Source organism: Accipiter gentilis, chromosome 10 (assembly GCF_929443795.1).
Source record: "Accipiter gentilis chromosome 10, bAccGen1.1, whole genome shotgun sequence".
In the NCBI taxonomy this organism is placed as follows: Eukaryota; Metazoa; Chordata; class Aves; order Accipitriformes; family Accipitridae; genus Astur; species Astur gentilis.
This window is the reverse complement of record NC_064889.1, coordinates 1,928,852-1,950,966: the sequence shown is the minus strand read 5'-3', so window position 1 is coordinate 1,950,966 and position 22,115 is coordinate 1,928,852. Positions and strand designations below refer to the sequence as shown.

General features: G+C 51.1%; 1 protein-coding gene across 1 annotated transcript; it reads right to left on the bottom strand.

The window, feature by feature from the left end:
• Positions 1 to 1,151: 1,151 nt before the first annotated feature.
• Positions 1,152 to 5,859, bottom strand: DUOXA1 (dual oxidase maturation factor 1). The gene is made up of 6 exons (XM_049812009.1): positions 5,713 to 5,859; positions 4,777 to 4,834; positions 4,051 to 4,185; positions 3,685 to 3,898; positions 2,198 to 2,412; positions 1,152 to 1,366 (listed from the first exon to the last, which is right to left on the bottom strand). Exons 1-6 carry the CDS (start codon positions 5,857 to 5,859, stop codon positions 1,152 to 1,154), a joined length of 984 nt encoding a protein of 327 aa, XP_049667966.1.
• Positions 5,860 to 22,115: the final 16,256 nt, after the last annotated feature.

The window sequence follows — 22,115 nt, the reverse complement described above, 5'->3', positions numbered from 1 at the left end:
GAGAAACACTTGTCGTGGGGAACAACATGCTGTAGGGATGTAGGAGAGCCTCAAAAGGACTTTAACTAGCCAAGCAGCAGGAAAAAAGCCATAAGATTAAACCAACAAAACTTCCTCAGGAAAAGGAGGATCCTTTCTTGACTCTTTCTTGTATCCAGACGTGTCAGGTCCGGAGACATCGTGGGAGGATGCTACAACCAACCACAGGTTATTTGGGTTGGTGTGGGACAGAACCCATGTCCTGAAAGCACAGGAGGCTGGGGGGTTTCCCACCCTTTCTGCCACTGCATCTGGCACTCTCCAGCCTCATCTCCTGCTTTTAGGCATGATTTCCTCCCAATAGCATCCTCACCAGAAGAAAAGTTTGGCCTGTTGCATCAGACATACAGGGGCATGAACCCAAATAAACAAAATTTGATCTGTTTGTAGCACCTCCATTCCCATCTCCTCCTTTCCTTCCCTCCCACTGAAACATTTTGTCTTCCTTTCAGAGGTCTGCGAGAGCACCAATAACTCACAGGCTGCTCACATGCTAGTGGCTGTGGTTTGGGGTCTTTAGAAGCACTGTAAGAAGCAGGAGCCAACCAACTCCCCGATTGTGCTGTTTCCAGCCCAATGTACAGCCCAGCACTTCTCTCAGACTTACATTGAACTTGAGTTGTGGGGTGTCTCACTCTTCCTGACTGCTGATTGGAAGAGCATCCCTGGACAGAGGGGACTTCTCAGGGCCTTCAGGGTAGGGGTGCTGTTGCAGGGGCTCTACTTCTCCTTTGGTTCATATCTGTGTGTCTGCAGCTATTTGGTTCCTGTCTAGTTTGTTATGGTTTAGTCTCTGGATCTTGGGGAGGACTCTTAGGGTTTGCTGGGGATGGGCTACAGGGGAGGGCAGTAGCCCAGTGCCTGTAACTGGACAGCCAGGGGTGGGTCATGGGTTCTGCTCACCTGAAAAGCTCTTCCAGCTGCTTGTGAGTAAAACAACAGCAAAAAAAATGAGGGCAAACTGTCATATTTGAGACACCTTTCCAGACTTGGATATTCTTGTCAACCAGGTCTTGTCGTTTCTCTTCCCACCCGGGCTCCTGGTGGGGTTGGACCGGAGCATGAATTCAGGAGGGGTCTCCTCTGGCTTTGCCCTGCATCCCCCCAGTGCCTTACAGCTGGGTGGCTGTCACCTCACAAAGCTCACCCAGGGGAACCATCAGCACATCCTGCGCAGAGGAGCTGGGCTCAGCTGGCAGGTAGGACGTGTCCCACCGCTCCTCATCTTCCCCCTTTCCCTCGTCCAGGTTAAAGACAAGCTTCAGTTTCTCTGGCTGCATGGAGTTCAGGATGATGATGCCCAGTCCCAGCAGCAGACACAGCAGCCCTGCAATGCACAGCACAGGGAGACACGTTAGCAGCTCCTGCCCGCTGTGTCCCAGACCCATCCAGACCTGGATCTGGGATTGGAGGCCAACGGCTCATGGCATCAGCCAGGAGGCCAACAGGTGTTATTTCCCTCTCCACAACTGGACTCTGCCATCAGTTTGGGCTCACCAGTACAAAAGAGAAGTCAATCACCTGGGGCAGATGGCCAAGAGAGTTGGGTCTGGAGCCCTCCATGTATGGCTGGAGGAATTGGGATTGTTTAGCCTGAAAAAGAGGAGTCTACAGGAGGACCTAATTGCCATCTTCTACTACTGAAAAATATCCAATCTCTTCTTGGAGGTGCACAGTTGTAACACGGAAAATTCCAGTTTGATAAAAGGAAATAATTGCTACCCCTGAGTGGGAAAGCTGTGGGGCAGGTCCTGAAAGGCACAGGGGATGTCTAGCCACGGGCATATCCACCACTAGACTGAAGAAGGCTGATGTGGCTTTGAGGTTAGCCCTGCTCTGGGCAAGGTCTGGAAGAGACAACCCTGAGGGTCGGTCCAGGCCAGGTCTTTCCCTGACTCTGCAATTCTTGACTTTCATGGCACTCCTCTGGGCACACCTCCACACAGATAACTTTGGCCATTCAGATCTCCTGGCTGCCCAGCAATTTTCCCCCCAGTCTCACTGATGCTATCCTGAATTCTTGTATGTCATTTAAAAAAAATTCATTTTCTGTGACCAGCCATGGAGACAGAAGGGATGAGGTGCTGTTGGGGTATCCCTGAGCATCATCACTGCAGGGATAGAGAACAAAAGCCCCAGGACCAAGGTGAACACTCACCTGTTGCTAATGTCAGCCAAAAGGATCCACCATAGTCTGTTTTCAGGGAAGCTGGGCCAAACTGGATGGGACACTTCGGAGCACTTCTCGCAGTGAAGAAGAAGAGCAGTGAGAAGAGCATCAGTGTGGCAGTGAGCAGGAGCATGTAGCCACCGTAGAGCAGGATGGGCATGGAGAACAATAGGATGGAAATGAGCCACGTGCAAAAGGCCATCCTGTGGAAGGACCACAAAACTGAGCAGAAAGTGTTATGCTTGAAACCTGTTCTCAGGGTCTCTTCTCCACATCCCAGTGGAGGGATACAGCCCTGGGCAACCTGCTCTAGCTGGCCTTGCTTGAGCAGGTGGGCTGGACAGGCTGATCTAAGGATGTCCCTTCCAACCCGAACGATTCTGTAACTGCATGAATGGTGGAGCTGTGGGACAGGTCCTGCAAGTGGTGGAGGGGGATCTCCACACCTGGAGACACTGTGTTGAATTTCACAAAGCCCCAAGCACCTTAATAGGGGTTTGACGTCAGCCCTGTTCTGGGCAGGGGACTGGAGTAGAAACCTCTGGAGGTTCCTCCAAATTAACTCTGACTCTTGTGGTCCTCCACAACTGGCTGCCCCCAGGCAGTTCCCGCCTGTTCAAAGGGAGAATGGCAACAAGGGAGACCTTTGTTTGGAGAACTGCACAAGCCGTGCCCACATCTGATTCAGCACCTGGACTGAACCCAGCTGCCAGCCCTGCCCTATGCAAGGAGTTTGGGTTTAGCTGGCTGGGGAGGTGAGCCTAACAGATTGTTCTGATTCCAAGAGTAATAATGAAAAAGAAGTTTACATCAACATCCCTGCCTTGAAATACTCCATCTCAATAGCAGGAATGTTTGGACAGGGGTAGTTATTTTTCCTGAAAATAAAAAAGGAGATGTGGGCAGGGAGCCTACATCCATAGGGGGAATTGCAAGACTCACTCTTCCCTGCAGTGCCTTTCCTATAGCCTCTGAGACACATGGGGATGCTCTGAGACTCCATGATCACAACACACTCAAGCGCTCTCAGCTTTACACCACAAGACAGCCTCCGAGCACCCTCTTGATGGTTCCTTCCACTCCCCACCAGTAGGTCTCATGCCCTCTTGGGCATGCAAGAGGAACCCCCCACAGCTGGTCTTATCAGGGCTCCACACCTTGCTTGGGAGAGGACCTTGAACCATAAGCCCCACATAGTTGCATCTGCTTTCATTTAAATGAAGAATAATTTTTCTCCAACTGCAATTTTGTACATCAGGGCAGAGGACACAGAAGAGCACTCTGGAGAGATGATGGGCAGGCCAGGAAGCATGAGCATCCCTGGTTCTGCGGAAGGGTGGGTGCCAGAGACCAGCCAAGGCTTTGGCATAGCCTTACAGGGAAGAGGGTAGCTCCGTCAAGCTCCCTCTGCTGTACCTGGTTCTTTCCACCTCCCCACTGAGCAAAGATAGGGCTGGCCTCTTGCTCTAACTTACCACAGGGTGAGGGATGCGTAGTGGCTGGAGATGCGGTACTGCCTGTGCACGCCGCAGGGACTTTGCATGGTGAACTTCTCTGCCACGTAGAGGATGGGGCTGGGCAGCCCCTTCTCCAGGCCTTCACTATAGCTGTGGTCATAGTCTGCATCAAAGCTCCAGGCAAAGTGCTCATTGTAGTTGATGGTCTCGTTGACCTGATTCACTGGGTTTCCTGCCAGATGATGAAGACTAAGGACCTTTCTCAGCCTTGGAGGCAGCTCCAAGCCTTGCTGGTGTAGGGGCTCCAGCTCACACAGCCCCAGTACCCAGGTGCACAGCTGACAGACTTGCACCCAATCCCCTCCTGTTGTGATAAGCACTCACCCACTAGTGTGATGTTCACCCCTGCCAGGCCAATGTGCAGCCCAATTTCCACATTCACCAGGGCACGGCTGAAGGACTTGTAGGAGGTATTGGCTCTCACCCAGCCGTTCTCCCAGTCCCTGGTGAACTGTATGGCTGTGAAGACTTCAAAGGTTAGTCATGGCCTGGTGGCAAGACATCTAGTGTTGGAAGCAGCTGCCATGATGGTCACCATGACCTGAGCATCACCTACCCCATCCCAAGGGCAAGGCCTGAGTTGTGAGCCCCAAGGAGCAGAAGCTTTGTACGTCCTTCCCCAACATCAACCCTGACTTGTGACCTTGAGAGCCCCACCTGAGTTGGTTTCTCCCCAGACCCAGTGCAGTCCCTAGCCCTAGAGGTAATGGGGCTGATGTGTGTGCACTGTCCAGGCACTGATCCTCATCTAAACACCTGCCAATTTGTCTGGGTCCCCTGGCAGTTGGTGGTGGGCTTTCGGTGACTGCCCTGGAGGTGGTCTGTGCATATGACCACCAGCCTTCGGAGACGAGACAGATGGCTGCTTGCACCTCCCACCACTTGCTGGAGCCAGGTCCCAGAGACAGATGGGGGCTGGTCTTCCCCATAAACTCATCCTGCAGGCTGGACTTGGCATTTGGCTGCTCTGTTCACCCTCCCTCACCTTGCTTCTCCATCCCCTGTGTCTTGGTCATCCTTGAGCTTCCCCCTCAGGACCCCAGTACTCACTGAGGACCACCGCTCCCACGAAGAGGGCCATCACCACCCGCAGGAACCAGAAGAGTCGCTGCAAGGGGTGAGCAGAGGTGGAGGACAGGTCTCAGTCAGATTTTGCCATGGGGACCTCAGCACGAAGCATGTCATTTAGAAATGCCAGCCAGTGAGAAATGGGCCCGTTCCTCCCCTGGGCAGTCACCCCACAGGTTCTGCAAATGGGTGGTACAGGGGGTATACGTGGCTGGGGCATCCTTGCCATGGGGTGGGGGAAGCAGCTCTTGCTCCAGGCAGAGCAAGAAGGTCAAAACAGTCCGTTTGGGAAAGCTGTGTCATCCTTTTTCTGGAAAGGAGGATGGAGACACTCCCTTTAATAATTCTGAGCTGGGATTTCCACGCCTATACAAACCTCACATGCTTGGATGTGTTGGCAGCTAACCACAGCTGGAGACAAAAGCAGCAGCTGGGGGTTCACAGTGTGTCCCTTGGTGGGAAGATGCCTCTTGGCCAGCCCCGCTGCAAAGCCAAGTACGCGACAAGCACGCGGCATATGAGCAGTGGGGTCTGTTGTCCACTGCCCTGCGAGCAGTGCTGGGGCATGCATGGTGTGCATCTCCTTCCTTTGCAGGGGTTTCAGGGAAGGTGGAGCAAGGTCTTTGAGCCTTGCTCTGTTTTTCCACTCCTGTGAAATCACTCGGGCTTGCTCACAGCAAAATCCAGCCAAGCTCAGATCTGGGTGCCACATAAATTTGGGATGGTGGAGTTTGATGTCTCCAGCATGGGGGTACATGTTGGGTTGGGCTGGAGATCACCCCACGGCTTGCTAGGGATCCCAGACCCCTGGCCATGAACCTGTGGACATGTTTGGTCTGCAAGTCTGTTTTCAAGGCTGGGAAGGGGAAGGCATGTGGGATACACAGGGCAGGGACCAGAGGGCTGAGGTCCACTTACCCCCCTGCCTCGGATCCCTGGCAGGATGATGATAAAAGTGGCCAACATGGAGAGGAAGATGGAGATGATGATGGCCCGGGTAGTGTCAAAGGGGAAGCACGCATTGGTTCTGGGGTAGAAGGGGAAGGAGCCGTTCCACAGCGTCATCCTGCTGCTCTGGATGGCTGGAAATCAGCACCCAGAGAGACATCAGGGAGAAAAATCACCTTCACACTTCCACCCCACCCAGCCTTCTCCGCAGGGTCATCTCCTGCCCAGTTGCCAGCGTGCTGCTTGTCCTGGGCATGGCCGCGTGTGCATCTCCAGTGCCCGTGCACATTGCAGTCCCACGTACGGGTGTATACTCAGGCATCTCCCACACGAGCCCTTCATCTCCCCAGGGTACATCCCAGAGCAAAGCAGATTTGGAGTCTCCGGGCCATCTGCTGCAATGCTCCTGCTTGCAGTTCTTGCGCTTGCGGTGCTTGGTGAATCACCGCACAAATGCAGGCTGCGCCCCGTCGGGCTGCTCCTCACTGAGCCCCAGACGGAGGTAACTCCTCGCCATCCAAGGAAACAGGAGTAACCCAGAGGGGACATGGAAACTGCCCATCCCTGGCAGCAGGGTGCCAACCACCACCTGCCAGCCCTCTGTCCCAGGAGCCAGCTGGAGGCAATGCCGTGCCATGGTGAGTGGAGGGATATTGCTCAGAAATCTGGCTATGTTTTTTTGCCACAGCACTTGGCCAAGGCACTTTTCTGCTAGGAAAGGGCTGCTCGGCAACCCCCAGGAGCAGGGACCATCCCAGTAGTGGCTGCAGAAACACCCATGCCCCTTTTCCCCGCGCCAAGCCTACCTCCACCGTGGCCGATCCCGAGGGCTGGCTGCTGTGAAGAGCTGCAGCGTACTCCGGGATGCTTCCTCCCTGCCCAGGCTGCCTCCCCAGGCTGTGGGCAAGAAGCCAGCCCGGTGTGTCACGGTTGTATTTCTCGCAGTGGTTTTTGTGGTGCCCGCCTCCAGAGGTGGCTGGATTGTCCAGCCTTAGCCAGGGCTGATCAGCCCCCTCCGGCACTCCTTCTGAGCCTAAGGGCTGGCAAGGGAGCTACGGGCTAGCATGGTGCCATGTAGCGTTGCAGAGGTGAGTGATCCTGGGGGGGCTTTGCCTTCTTTTCCTTGACTTTTCCTGCAGAGTGGTGAAAAGTCCAGCTCTTCCTTACGGCATGAAGACCCTGGGGCTGCCAGGCTCCTCAGGAGCCTGCTGGGGAGAACAGAAGAAGACTTCAAAGCCCTCACCTGCACTGCCCAGTGAAGCATCCCAGCTGAGGTCATCGAGCATGGGCTGTGGTTGCACGGTGTCTTCATTGACCCTGCTCCTGACTCCGTCCCCCGGGGGAGGTTACCTGGGAAGGTCCTGGACAACCTGTCAGTCACTGGGCAAGGTGACCCAGTGGCTGGTGAGGCAGACCACCAGAGAGGGACAGATCTAGAGAGTCTCCCAGCCCCATTATGCAGAAGGTGCTCAGGTTACTAACCTGGCCACAGAGTGGAGACTATGGAAATTCAAGCTTTCGGGGTTTGCTCTCACTCTTTGGCATTTTGGTTGGCTGAAGCAGATTGCATTGATGTTGAGAGGTGCCAGCGTGGCAGAAACACTCTCCTGACCCACATGTGGGGGGCTTCCCTCCAAAGCCGGCACAATTACTGCCATCCCCTGGTATTTCTTTCTGCATCCCACCGGATGGCCTGGCTGGGTGCCCTGAAAAGCTGTGCTTCCCACCCCCTTGGCAGAAGGAGGTAAAAACAAGTTTTAATTCATGCCCAGCAGGAAATAAAGGCATTTCTGCGCAAAGACTTTGCTATTTTCCCTCAAGTCCCAGACTGGTGCTACCCAGTCTGAACACTGAATCACTCCCCAGGGGTTGTTTAAAAAAATTAAATGAAGGGCGGCAAGAGTGATGTGGCTAGGAAATGCATGTGCAGAGCTGTGCTGCAGAGGTGTATGCTGGTCCAGGCGGTGTTGGGGATGTGGCATCAGCTCCAGCACTGGCAGCGTCTGCAAAGTGGATGGAGACATGGACTTCACAGCAAATGGCACAGATCCTCAAGGGTGATCGCGTGGACACACATGGGGCTTTGGACCTCTTGGAAAGGTGGAAATACCTCTCCCTTCAGTGTGGGAGAGGGATAACTGAGGAGGTGCCTGGTAATTGGCAGGCTGAGATTAATTAACGTAGGGAAGATGCAACCATGTGAGTGGTACACAGGATGAGGAGTGATCTGGCCAGGGGTTAGACCATTACTCATTGCACTTTCTGGAGCTGGGAGAGGTAGCGGAGGGATGGACTCTGCACTGGTGTGGGCAAACCAACGTATGGTGTTTGCCTAGGGAAGAGATTGAGGCGCTGTGGGTTTTGTGCTGTTCAGACAAGCATCGCAGTCATGTCTTTTGGGGAGATGCTCTACTGCCAAAAATGAAAGCAGGGGGACAAAGTTTCCCACCTTCTCTAAAGGAGGTGTTCAGCAACACAGTCCTTTGTGTATAAGGACATCGGGGGAGTTCATAGGGCTCCTCTGGTTCCTTTATCTGTCCCAAGCAGTGATGGAAATGGGTCATAATAGTGGTGGGGGTTGCTCCACTTCCCTGGGGTGCTGATGGGGTTGTAGGCTGGCAAATGTGGGAAAACTGCTGGATTTACCCCTCACCCAGCACTCTGCATCCACGAAGAGGTCCTACAGGATGCCTGAGGCCATGATGATAACTGGGGTTTGGAGTTTTTTTCCACTTTTTTTCATTTTCTGGGTATTTCTGCAGGTAGTAAAGGTATGTACTTCATTGGATGGTTTCCAGGAAACAGGTCTGGGGACTTGTTCTCGCTCACCAGGAGCTTGCAGCCTCATGCTCAGGGTGCTGCTCCCACCATCAGCACCCTGCCCTTGCTTGGGCAGCCCTCTTTTTTGGGGCAGCTTCTGCTTCACTCACTTGCAAGCGATGGATGGGGTGATTAGGGATGAGTCACCTGATCCAGGTCACCTGAGGGAGGTGGAGGCGAGGGGAGCAGCACCCATCAGCTCTTGCGCAAGCAGCCACGCAGTGTTGGATGAACTGCCTGCCATCTCCCACAGTGCCGGGAACCAAGGCGGGGAAAGCGTGGGGACATGCCTGGGCAGGGAGGCGGTTTTGGGGATGGAGCAGGAGCTCCAAAAGGCCACCCTTTGCTCAGAGGATTTCCGCCTGACCCATTAGTGCCAGGGTGACAGACATGTGTTTCTGTCCAGGTGTTACCCTGCCCCATTAGCTGTCCCCATCACCCCTCTGTCCTGGTCTCTGGCATGGAGGATGCTGCAGCTGGGGTCAGGCTGGGGGTCTGCTGCAATGGAGCCCATCCAGTGTCCCATCCCGACACTTGGATGCAGCTCCTTGCCCAGGATTCTTTGCAACAGCTGAATGACCCATGATGGAGCAGCTTGAAGGGAGGGACAGGAGGAAGGATGAAGGGAACCCCCTCTGGCCAGTTTCCAACTAGCTGAGCAGAGAGGTTCAGAGTGCTGTGACAATGGTTTGTCTCTGGGTATATCTGCAAGAAGGATCTATTTTTCCAGCTCTGCTTGGAAGTTACTTAAAGATTTTGAGAGAAGGTGTCCTGGTTTTGTCTGAGATAGAGTTAATTTTCTTTCTAGTAGCTGGTATAGTGTTATGGTTTGGGTTCAGTAGGAGAAGAATGTTGATAACACACTGATGTTTTCAGTGCCCAGTATATGAACTAGGGGTGTTGGCCTGGGGGGATTGCTGCTTAGGAACTAATAGGGCATTGGTTGGCAGGTGGTGAGCAATTGCATTGTGCATCACTTCTTTTGTATATTGCAATTCTTTTATCATTATTATTATTGTCTTTTTATTATTGTTATTTTTATCATTATTAGTTTCTTCCTTTCTGTTCTATTAAACTGTTCTTATCTCAACCCACGAATTTTAACTTTTTTTTTACCCTGATTCTCTCCCCCATTCCACTAGGCAGGGGGGAAGTGAGAAAGCAGTTTGCTTAGTTGCTGGCTGGGGTTAAACCACGACAGTCCTTTTTGACACCCAATGTAGGGCACAAAGGGTTGAGATAATGACAGATCTGACTAGAGTGTGTTAAAACGAATTTGTTACAAGCATTCATTATATTAGTTTAATAGTCGCTAGTCACAATGTTGATTTATTGGCTCTTAGAGTTGTGGTGCTTGCTCTTAAAGTTGTGTATCGCCTCACTTGCTGTGTACAGTCCCTGTGCTGCTGCTTATCATCTGTGGGAGGTGGATTAAGGTTTTTGCTTTGATGTACTGTGTAACACTGGCTTATGGTATGATAAAATTATTGGTCATGGGACTAATCCGGTGTTTGTACTCAGCACTGTCGTCACCTCTGTACTTCGGGAGCCATCTGTGGGAAACTATTAATAATTACACCCTTTACCTTTTCTCCTTGGAAAGCCAATCTATGGGCAAGACACCCTTCTTCACTTTCTTCTCCTCCAGGCTAATTACAATAGCTTTTGAAAATTTTTACTATCCTTGGGATGTTGAAACCAGCATGGTCCTATTGCTAGGAATTAGCATGTTCCTGAATGTAGTTCAGGTCTTGTTTAGGGTTAAACAACTATTTAAGAGTATAACCCAGAGATCTGCCCTAAGGCTGGATAATTACGAGTGGCAGGGTGTGTGGGATAGTATGGGCCAGTACCTAGAGAAGTGGGCACCTCCAGTGTTTTGGAACTTCGACCCAGAACAAGTGCAGAATCTGGAAAAACTAGTAAAATATTTGGAAAAAGTATGCTGTCACCCTGGCAATTCCAGAGAGACACAAATCACTGCAAAGTGCTGGGGCCTGGCCCGTGCCTATTGAGCCCTGTTCAACACTATTAAGTACCCTAAAGGGGAAGAGAAGGTCTCTGGATCTGACAACAAAATGACAGGCACTGCAGTTACTCCAACACCCGTGACCAGCACTGCAGCTCAACCAGCAAACCAACCAGTACCAGTTGCCCCCATACAGAAGAAGAAATATACAAAAAAAATCAGTTTACTTAGCAAAAGAGGAAAATGAACCAGGGTCATCATGAGAACAGGAGGAAGAGGCAGAACCAGAGCTAATCACCCGATCCTTATCCCTGAGTGAGCTGCAGGATGTGCAAAAAGATTTCAGCCGTCATCCAGGTGAACACATTATCACCTGGCTGCTCCGATGCTTGGACAATGGGGCTAGTATCCTGGAATTAGAGGATGTGGAAGCCAAGCAGCTGGGATCGCTTTCCAGGGAAGGTGGCATTGACAGGGCAATTGGAAAAGGGACACAAGCCATCAGCCATTGGAGGTGACTCCTGTCAAGCATGAAGGAAAGGTACCTCTTCAAGGAAGATGTTATATGTCAACCAGACAAGTGGACCACCATGGAGAGAGGCACCCAGTACCTAGGGAATTAGCCATGCTAGAGATGATTTATTATGACCTGAACAACACAATTACCCAAAGATCCAGGCGAAGTCCAATGCACACGACCCATGTGGCAGAAGTTTGTACGGAGCACACCGTTGTTGTATGCCAACCCACTGGCAGTACTGACCTGGAAAGACGAAGAGGCACTGATGGTGGATGAAAAGGCTCACCAACTCCGACCATACAGAGAAAATCTCTCTTCCTCCCTATAAGCCTGCATCTTGGCTGTGGAAAAACTGCACAAGAAGTCTAAAAGACTGATCGAACCGATAGAAAAGCCATACTCCCCACCTGTACAGAGCAGTATCTCAGCTATTAGGAGTGACCATTCCTCTGCTCAGGAGAGAGCATATAGACTGAACGCACCATGGGGTACCCTGTGGTTTTACCTATGTGACCACAGAGAGGACATGAGGAAGTGGGATGGAAAACCTACCTCAGTCCTAGATGCACGGGTACTTGAGTTGCGAGGAAAAAACCACCACAAAAGGGGATTCCTCCGGGAAAAATGCCACTCCAGTTGCCAAACAGAGTAGAAGGGCTGATCCTCTTGAAGGGACTTGTAAGTCAGTTTTACAAGAAGTGAGTAATGGATCCTCTGACCAGGATTAGCGGGGCCCTGCCTCCAGCCAGGTAGAGGAAAGGGACAATCAGGTTTATTGGACTGTGTGGATTAGATGGCCTGGCACGTCAGACCCACAGGAGTATAAGGCTCTAGTAGACACCGGCGCACAGTGCACTCTAATGCCATCAAGTTATAAAGGGGCAGAACCCATTTGTATTTCTGGTGTGACGGGGGATCCCAAGAGTTGACTGTATTGGAAGCTGAAGTAAGCCTAATTGGAAATGAATGGCAGAAACATCCCATCGTGACTGGTCCCGAGGCTCCGTGCATCCTTGGCATAGACTACCTCAGGAGAGGGTATTTTAAGGACCTGAAGGGGTATCAGTGGGCTTTCGGTATAGCTGCCTTGCAGACAGAGGGAATTAAACAGCTGTCTACCCTGCCTTTTCTCTCTCAAGACCCTTTGATTGTGGGGTTGCTGAAGGTTGAAGAACAAGTGCCAATTACTACCACAACGGTGCACCAGCAGCAATATTGCACTGAGACTCCCTGATTCCTTGGATGGTTGATTCATTGCCTGGCGAGCCAAGAGTGATCAGCAAAACTCACATGCAACAATCCAGCATTACACACCACCCTCCTGCTGCACCCAGTGTCACCTCCTCACCGCACCACACCAAAGCCCGATCCCTCTCTGCTGACTGAGCAGACCGCGCCATTCCTCCTGCCCAGAAAGGTATGACAGATGGACCCCAAAGTCAGGGACTGAATGAACTCAATAGACATTTTATAGGGATGGCCCATAGACTAAGGGAAATGATAACTCTGTACGTGTGTGTGTGTGTGTGTGTGTATACATATATATATATGTATATATATACACACACACACACACGCACATGCACACATATATCTACCTCTCAAAAGACAGGAAAGGTGATGGTGATTATTTGGGATGTATTAGAAAGTATGGGACCTGAGCATGACATAAATGGTATAGAATAAAGGGTGAATACGAATACTGTCCTGGTTTTGTCTGAGACAGAGTTGATTTTCTTTCTAGTAGCTGGTATAGTGTTATGGTTTGGGTTCAGTAGGAGAAGAATGTTGATAACGCACTGATGTTTTCAGTGGTTGCTGGGTAGTGTTTATACTAAGTCAAGGGTTTTTCAGCTTCTCATGCCCAGCCAGCAAGAAGGCTGGAGGGGCACAAGAAGTTGGGAGGGGACACAGCCAGGACACCTGACCCAAACTGGCCAAAAGGATATTCCACAGCAGGTGACATCATGCCCAGTATATAAACTAGGGGTGTTGGCCTGGGAGGGGATTGCTGCTCGGGAACTAACTGGGCATTGGTCAGCGAGTGGTGAGCAATTGCATTGTACATCACTTGTTTTGTATAGTGCAATTCTTTTATCATTATTATTATTGTCATTTTATTATTGTTATTAAACTGTTCTATTAAACTGTTCTTATATCAACCCACGAATTTTAACTTCTTTTTTTTTTTTTTATGCTTCAAACAGCTGTGTGGCGCTTAGTTGCTGGCTGGGGCTAAACCATGACAGAACAGGAAAGTGTTGCTGCCCACTACACTGCCCAGCAAGCTGGGTTTAGTATCTCATGATGGAGACGGCGCAGGGTCAACTGATAGGGCTCCCAGGAGGTGGAGGCAGAGCACAGCAGGAGCCACCCATCATCCTAGTGGGAACTGAAACAGAAGGGGGTTCAGCCACACTTTGAGGAAATCCTCATCCAGAAATTGTGTTGAGTGTTCAGGCCTCTGCTCCTTCCAAGAGCCATCATGTAGGAGAGGAACAAGTCTCCTATGGCCTGGACCTTCAGAGGCACATGCCAGGAAGAGCTCCTTGATCATCTTTGCTCCCAGCCCCAAAGAGGCTTTCAGCTCCTGCCAGTGCTGTTGCAGCTTTCCACATGCTCTCAGAGACCAAAGGGACAGAAACCCAACTGCCCCATTGCCCTCCCAAATACCTCCATCCTACCCAAAGACCTCATGTTTGACCCTATGGGCACCGAGACCAGTGCCTGTGACGGCAAAGAGGATTCCCCAATGTGGGGCTGGGGCTGGTCCCTGTTCCTTCCCAAGCATCATGCCTCTTGCTGGGATTGCCCAGCCTGGATGAGGGGCTGCAGGTCCAACCCTTCTTTCCTGTGGCACAGATCCCAAATGCCCCTTCCAGGCTGCCCTGATCCCAGTGTTGCAGCTCTGCAACAGCTGCTGGAGCAGGGGGATACAGGGAGGGAGTGCGGGAGGGTCTGAGAGGGTACCTTGATGCCCTGGGAGAACAGAGGAGAGGGGGAGGACATCAATTCCCATCTTGCATCTATGTTAGAGATGTTGCCTCTCTGCTAAAGAACAAGTGGGGCTGCCAGCTCCCAGATTGCCTCTCTAGCCTCAGGGCCCCGCTCATCCAGCAGAGCTCTGCTGTCCTGGCATGAGTGTTGGGAAGTGCATTAGACTTTGGGACACATCTCATCAGGCGTTTTACCATCCCAGCTTGGGAAACCCTGTCCTCACAGATAACAGCCATTCCTGCCCGTTTGACGTAACTATGAGTGAGTTGAGCTTTTCCAGGCTCTGCTGGGGCTTGTTAATGACACACTGCTTGGTAATTAGCACTTTCGTCGCAGGCTGCAACTTAGAGAGAAGCTTTCTCTTGTAATCCTTGTTGTTAGAGGCCTAATTAAAGTGATACACATTTTTCCATGGAGCTCCTGTGTCTAGTGTCTCCCTGCCAGACTCGCAATTAATGCATAGAACAATGCTACCTTACCTTGGACTGTGATGCCGGTCTGTGAGCACACACAAGCACTCTGCACCCCGTATCATGGCTGTGGATAGAAGATCATTTTAATATCTCATTCTTCCATCCAGGCAGAAATGCCAATAGCACATGGTGTAATAAGAACTCATACATCTGTCTGAAAAGCCGTGGAAAAACCCAAGGGCTGCTTTGCAGTATGTGGGCAGAAATATCGTAAGGTAAATTACAACCCACTGCTTGCTTAATGTTTAAAAAAATAATCTATAGAGTCAAGGTAGTCTGCAAGCAGAGACGGGGTTGCCTTAGCTTACGTGCAACAAATTGTTCAATCCGGCTGGAACTAGCTCAGATTTTTGTAGGGCTTGTGGAACCACCTTCCAACCAGTTTTGATCTTGCAAGACCCCCTCGCTGTCCCAGAGGCCTTCAAGGACCTCTTATAAACTCAGACTCCCTCTACCTGGACTTGGACCACCTCCTGCTGGGGATGAGCTTGCAGGATCTTGGAGCAGGAGGACAAACATTGTGGTGGAAGATATCCAAGGCAGGTCTGAGGTTGGGTCTCCCGTGCATGTTCTCTGCCAGCTTTGGGTGTCACAAGGGCTTATGGGGTGCAGAGCTCTTCCCACCCAGTGCTCCTGTCCCACCTTGGGATAGTGTCTTGCAGTTGGTGACAGTCCTGCTGTAAGAGGTTGAACTAGTGACCTTCAGAGGTTCTCCCACTAGTATTTATATTAATCTGGTGGCCCTGTTCCTACTATCATAGTCTCACAGCCCTCTCAGCAGAGCTGTTTCCCTAAAACCTTTCAGGGCGTGTGTCTCACACCCTTCCAGAGAAAGGGCACATGGCAGGTGAGGTAGTTGGGAAGCTGGCCCTTCGTGAATGGATCTGATCTTTGAGGTTTAGCGCTGCCACCTGGATGTTCCCAGGCAAGAGGAACAGAGTCCACCTTGACCCAGGTCCCAGATGTGTACTCCCATGAGTCCTCCTGCCCTGCTGGGAGCTCTCTTAGCCCTTCTTTTCCCATGGCGTTTGCATCCAGGTCCTGGAGCAGGTTGCTGCCCTCCATACCAGCAGCAAGGCCAGGCTGGAGCTGCTCTGTTGAGGGCATGCTGAAGGCTGATGGCTCTCTTGTCAGTGCCACCACCCTGGACCAGTTTCTGCAACAGGTTTTGGCTTGAAAACAGGCAGAACGGGTGCAGATTTCCACCTGGAGGCAAAGGTCTTCCCTGGCACATCGGAGGATGAGGGATGCCAAGACCACTGAGAGCTGGCAATGGAAAGAAAGGAGTGTCCTAAGTTCACCCTTTCTAGATCCTACGTGGAATAGGAAGGGGTCTTACTGTATCTACCTCTGCCTACTGCTTCAGGAAGGGGACTTGCCTGAATTACCGCTTTAACTGGCTTCCCACACAGGGAAAACACCTCAATGTCGCAGTACCAATCTATATGCATTTTATAAAACCCATCAATTAGCCATTCTGCCAGCTCTACAACTCCTGGCACAGTCTCAGTGTTGTGCAAGGAGTCCAAAGGTTGGCAGGTGGACTTGGTAGCAGCTGGTTAATGGCACCTTCCTCTCTGCAGCACAGTGGGAACACGTGCTCCAGGAGCTGTTACCAGTGCAAAGCAATTTCCCAGTGCTATGTCACATTTAGCCTGCTCACTATATTTTATACACCACGAGCCTGAAGAACCGATTAATATATTAATGCCTTATTCCTATTACAGTCCTTGGCTGGTTCTCAGCACCATATGGAGATTAAAAATGCATCATAACTAATAGAAAATGGAAGTGAGATTGTGTTAGACTTCCTCTCCCTGCACTCCATCACCCTGTTGATTTTTGGAGTCCTGTCACAGGCAGGCTCTCATCCAGCCCCATGGCTGATTTTGTCCCTGCTGCTCTAGAACTGTTTTCATTCATTGAAGACCAACATCTCATGTCTGCCAGGAACACGTGCTGCAAAGCAAGCCCTTAAAAAAGGCTTTGTGGGTCTGTAGCTGGGATGGTCTGTCTCTCTAGCCTCAAGTAGCAACATTTGCAGCACATACACAGTAAGAATATCTCCGTCTGAGCAGGGTCACGTAGGGGACCTTAGGACAGGCACAGCCCTGAGATGTCCCAGACTGGGCAGGCAGAGAACTGTGATTCTCCCAACACGGTCAAGCACTTGTGCCTCTTTCCCCAGGTTATTCACCGCAGGAGAAATTGCAGGATTTCAAGACACCATGTTCCATGATGTCCTTGTTGTAGTTGCTTATGCACAGTCCACCCAAGTCAAGAACAAGGCATTTGCTTGGGGCCAGGGTGAGCATGTCCCTTGTGGGAAGATCTGGCTTGGGACAAGCAACACTGGAGTAATTTCATACTCCAGAAGGCATCTCCTGGGCTGAGAAAGAGGGTCAGAAGAAGAGTTTCCCATAAAGACTAGAGCAGTGAGAACAGGCTGGATGACAGTGTCTGTGTGGTGTGACCAGGGGAGTTTGGCTCCCTCTCATTTCCAAGTAAAACTGGGGAGCTGTTGCCAGCTCCAGGGTGAGTTGGAGCCATTTTCTGAACTGCTGGGGTTCCCATAGGGGTACCAGATCTCTGCCAGGCCTCTTACTGTCTACCGGAGCACATGTCCTGATCATCTCTAGCTGATTCCCTTCTTAGGGGCCTCAGCTGGAAGTCAAGGACCTGATGCAATGAAATGCTTTACCACAGGGTCCCATACCCGTGTTTTCCGAAGTGCTTCTGCCATGCTTGGGGTGGGTTCGGGGGGAAGTGGGTACATGGCTTAGATCACCCTTCTCTTCACCTCCCAGGAGACCCCATTCTCAGTCCCTACAGCTGAACAAGGAAAGCTGGCCACCTCAGTACAGATGATGGGGCTGGACTATTTTGAAGGCACCAGTGCTAGATTCAGGATACGCATCCTTTCTGTCCATCGTTTGCCATTACGTGAGATCCTTCTGTGCCACTGGTATCCCTCCCCTCTTTCCACGCTGCAAGTGCTTTGCAGTGAGCTGTTGAGTCCTGTCATGGGGAAAAGGCCTCTGTATCCTTGATGGAGCATCTGGATGGTTTGCAACCCTACACTGCATTTAACTTTGGCTCCTCTGCACTAGGATGCCCTGCTTCCTGCTCCCTGGAAATAATTTTCAAGACAATAGGGGTGGCCAAGCTCTGAACACTTGCTTCCTCAGGCTGTTTCAGCCTCTGTACTGGTTGGGTTTACCTTGGTCAGGTCAGGTTTTGGTGTCCATATGTGACAGATGCACTTGACACCCCCCTTACCCAAACTGGCAATGGTTTGGTACAGACTCCAAAGGAGGTAAAGGTCTGAGCTGTAGCCAGGCCAAGAACTCTTGTAGGAAATCCACAAAGGAACAGAACGACCCAGTGAGCATCGATGCATATGAGCTTGGAACACTGATCATGCGATTAACACCTGAATAGTGGGTGGTTTTTCAAGACTCATTTATCAAGGAACAAATTTGTGGGGACAAGGAGTCTCATGCATACCTTTCCCATTGTATGCAATTTGACTACAAGCCAAACACTTTACCCCATAAACATGACAGCCTAAGCGAGCCTTCTTTGAGCTCTCCGTGCTAGGCAGCGTGGCTGCATGGTGGTGATCTCCCCTTGAGCTGGGACACCTCTCAAGGTTGCTTCTCAAGGAGAGATTCCTCTTACCAATGACAGATCTTTGGATGAGTCCAGTTCCATCTCTCTCTAAATTGCAGCTGGACTGCATGGCAGGTGACTCTTCCCTTGAGCAGGGATGCCTCTCAAGATTTGAGATTCCTCACCTGAGACTAAGAGATCCTTCCTTGCCCAAGGTGGAGACGCCCCTTATTCGCAATGGGTCCTCGGTAAGTGATGGATAACATGCTGAATTAGTACAAATGAAAACCATGTAGCTAATTCTATTAGACATAAGTCGTTGTCCAAGTCTGAGATTAAGATTGGACCTAGCCACACCTAAGGTCCATCAGGAGTTTAGAAAGCAAGGGGGTCTACTCTGAACCTCGTGACTCAGCGGGAGGGTCTCCCTTACCCTTTTGCGTCTTCAATCTCTGTGCAAATCATTCTAGCTTGATTCTAACTCGATTTTCCTTTGTTTGTTTCTTCCATGTAGTAAGTAATAGAGTGAACCTTGCCATGGGACTTTGTTAAGTTGTGCTTTTACAACTTCATATTAAAACCACTTTTGCTAATACCTTGACGGTGATTCTTGAAGTGATCTAAATTACTCATTCTGCGACAAATTGGTGCAGTTTGCAGGATCCTAAATCAGGATTTGCAAGGTGTTTAGGAGACTAAGATTGTTTTGCTTCCTGATGGCAACCTGATTTCCTTTCTGCCTCTTTCTCTCCCTTCCTCACTGCCTGGTTTGTTGGTCTTCTATGGAAGAAAGGTCTCTGAACACCTCGGAGGAAGGAGCACAGCAACCTGGGGCCTGATGTCTTTGCTGAGGGCATAGCAGGAGAGCCAGTCCTGTGTGAATGAGCAGGACAGGGAGCACTTCACTAAGCCTGGGACACCAATGACACCAAGTGGTGGTAGTGGACTTTCACAAACATCTCTCTGAGCCAGCTTTTCCTCATGGGGCAGTCCCACAACTAAACAGAAACAAACCTCAGTAGTGAAGGTGGCTCGTCTCCATTTCTCTTATCTCACTTCACATCCTTTTGCCATCCCTGGGGTCATACCATGGCCACAGGTTGTGGAGGAAGTCCAGGAGACCAGCTACAATCACAGATGTCCACGCTCTGAACTGTCACGGTTTCTGAGGATCTGTGCCGCAGTTCTGCTCTGCGGTGGTCTGTGCACCCCAGGGAAGTCGTCCCAGTGACCTCAGTTGAGTCAGCGGCCTCGTTGCATCTCTGCTTATGGTGTGAGCTAGTTCTTGAGTCCAAGCAGCAGCATGGAGGGGCAGCTTTGAACCAGAGCAGCAAGGGGAACAAACACAGAGCTGGGGGGGGGGGGGGGGGAAACAACCCTGAAGAATTTGCTCATTTCCCTAGCCTCGACACAAAGCTTTGATCCTGGAAACCCCCAAAGAATATGACCTGGTGAGTGATAGGGCATTGTGCTGAGAGACTCTGCGTGCTGTGGACCAGCAGATAAATGTCAGAAAGGCAGATGCCAGGACAGAGCAGGCAAATTGCCAAAAAAAGGTATTCCTCAAAAGTTTTTCTGATCCTCTCAGCTTGTAATTTAAATTGAAGAGGGACTGGGGGTTTGGGGCTTGAGTGGTTGCTTGCCTGTGTGGGAGAAGGAGAAACATTGGAACAGTCAAGCAATGGAGCAGGTCACCCAGCCTTCATACCTGGAGGTTTTCAGGCAAAGCACTGAGTAACCTGGTCTGACCCCAGAGCTGACCCTGTTTTAAGCAGATGGCTGGACTAGAGATCTGCCGAGGTCCTCTCCAGCCTGAGTTATCCTGTGCTTCTAGGATGGTGTCCAAGGCAGGTGCTGGACACCTTGCTTGTCAGCAACACATGTCTCAGGGGGGCCAGCATTGCTCCAGAACTCTACGTAGCAGTTCAGATGAAGTGGTGCTTCATGGTGGAGCAGGCACCCCTCACCTGGACTACTGCCAGCGGAGGACCCACGTGGGAGCATACACATCCCCAAAGGGACCGCAGCCTGTGGATGAGCCCATGACAGAGCAGGTACATCCCCAAGGCAGACGTGAGTGTTGAGCAGTCACAGCAGAGCACAGGAAAAGAGCGAGAAGGAAGGAGCAGCAGGGAAGAAACTGCTATGACCTGACCACATCCCCTTGCCGTGGCCTGTGGCTTCACCAAGGGGACTGGGTGTAACCTGCAGTGATAACAAGGAAGAGAAGAGGTTCTGGGAGCGATACTGAACCTGGCAAAGGGGAAGAGAGGTACTTTCCCCAAGTGTGAAAATGCTTGGGCATGTTTGGGGTTTTTTTCCCAAACCTGAATCACTACTCAAATATTTATATTATATTAATTGACAGTCAATTAAGTTAAATTCCCCAAGTCGAGTCTGTTTTGCCCATGACAGTAATTACCAAGTGACTTCTCTATCTTTATCTCGACCCACAGGATAATGATGGGGGGAGATGGGGGACCAGACAGGCAGTTGGACAGGTTCTTGCTGGGTGGGTGGGAGAATGAGGATCTCACAGCAGGTTTCTGCTGTGACGTTCCGGAACCTGCTCACCCACAAGCTTTCCTGGGCAGGATGTGAGCTGGTGGTCCCATGACATGACATCACGTCAGGAATCCCATTAGGCTGTCAGTCCATCACACTGCCAGTTGAGAAGCATCTGGTCTGCTCCAGTGTCAAACACGATACACTATGTCATTATTTTTCTTGCTTATAATTAGTTTTAAGCCAAGGCTTTGCTACAGCTAATGAAAGGTGAGCTGGGGGTCACCCATATCCCAGCACACAACAGCAAGCCTGGGCAAAAAAATACAGGCTGGAGGAAGGCTTCCTGCAGTCCCAGGCACGAGTGACTGCAGAAGGACAGTGGGACACCTCTTGAGCAAAGCTGGTGGGTAGGAGACCGTGAAGGACACAAGAAGGGAATAGAGGCTGCTGTGCTGCTACGGGTGGGTGGTTGACCAGCAGATTGGAGAACTTGGGAGGGCTCCAAGCAGTAGCGAGGGGATGCTCTCTCCCGGGGTTGCAGCCATGCAACTGCTCCAGTGAGACAGGGGAGGCATGGCACGATCTGAACCATCATAACCTGCCTCCTGGAAAACTCCCTCCTAGCTTGGTCCCACTCTCCTGAAGGATGACAGGCTCTAGTGTTGGGGCATTTGATGGGAGCACCAGGTTTTGAAGGCAATGTTTGGGGCAAACTAGTTGTAGGATGTTTGGTTTTTACCTACCAAACACAACCTTTGAATAGCTGAGAAAATGCCAACTCCGAAGGCTCAAAAGCTGGGCCGTAAGTGGAAAACAACTGCTCATTTATTAGTCTAAGATCTGTAAGCTTTGGAGGCAAGTGCACGGGTTTTGTGTTTGCTGCAAGGGCGTTGCTGGGTCTCTATTACTGAAACACATCATTCCCAGCTGGCAACACCCGGGCAATTGCTGCCAGCAAACCCAGGATGGCATACAGGGGACGAGATGGGTGACAGGCAAGCAGTTGGGTAGACAGGCAACTCTGCAAATAACCTGCAGGATCATTTTTTTTGCAAACAGGAGCACTGTGAAAGCTGGTTGTGCCCACAAACATGACCTGCACCCCAAGGATAAGCTCAGAGAAGGAATGGTGATCACATCACGCATTTCTGCAATACCTATCTCTTTTTCACCTCCCAGAGTTGCCAGCCTGCACCAAGCAGGACCTGAGGATTCCATGATGTCCCCAGCTGTCCCCTAAACTGGTGGCTTCAGCTCTTACCTGGCTTGGGACATTCTGTGACATCAGCAGTGGGTTTGCAGCACCGTGCCATCTCCTGAGAAGCATCTCCAGGCCTGGGGGTGGGCAGGAGCTGGCACTGTGCCATAATGCAAGTGGGCCAGGGCATCTGTGCCTGCACGCCCCACATCTGCCCTGGGATGGGGACCAGACATTCCCTCCTGCAGCTCCCCAGAAAAGGGTTTAGGGCTGCCA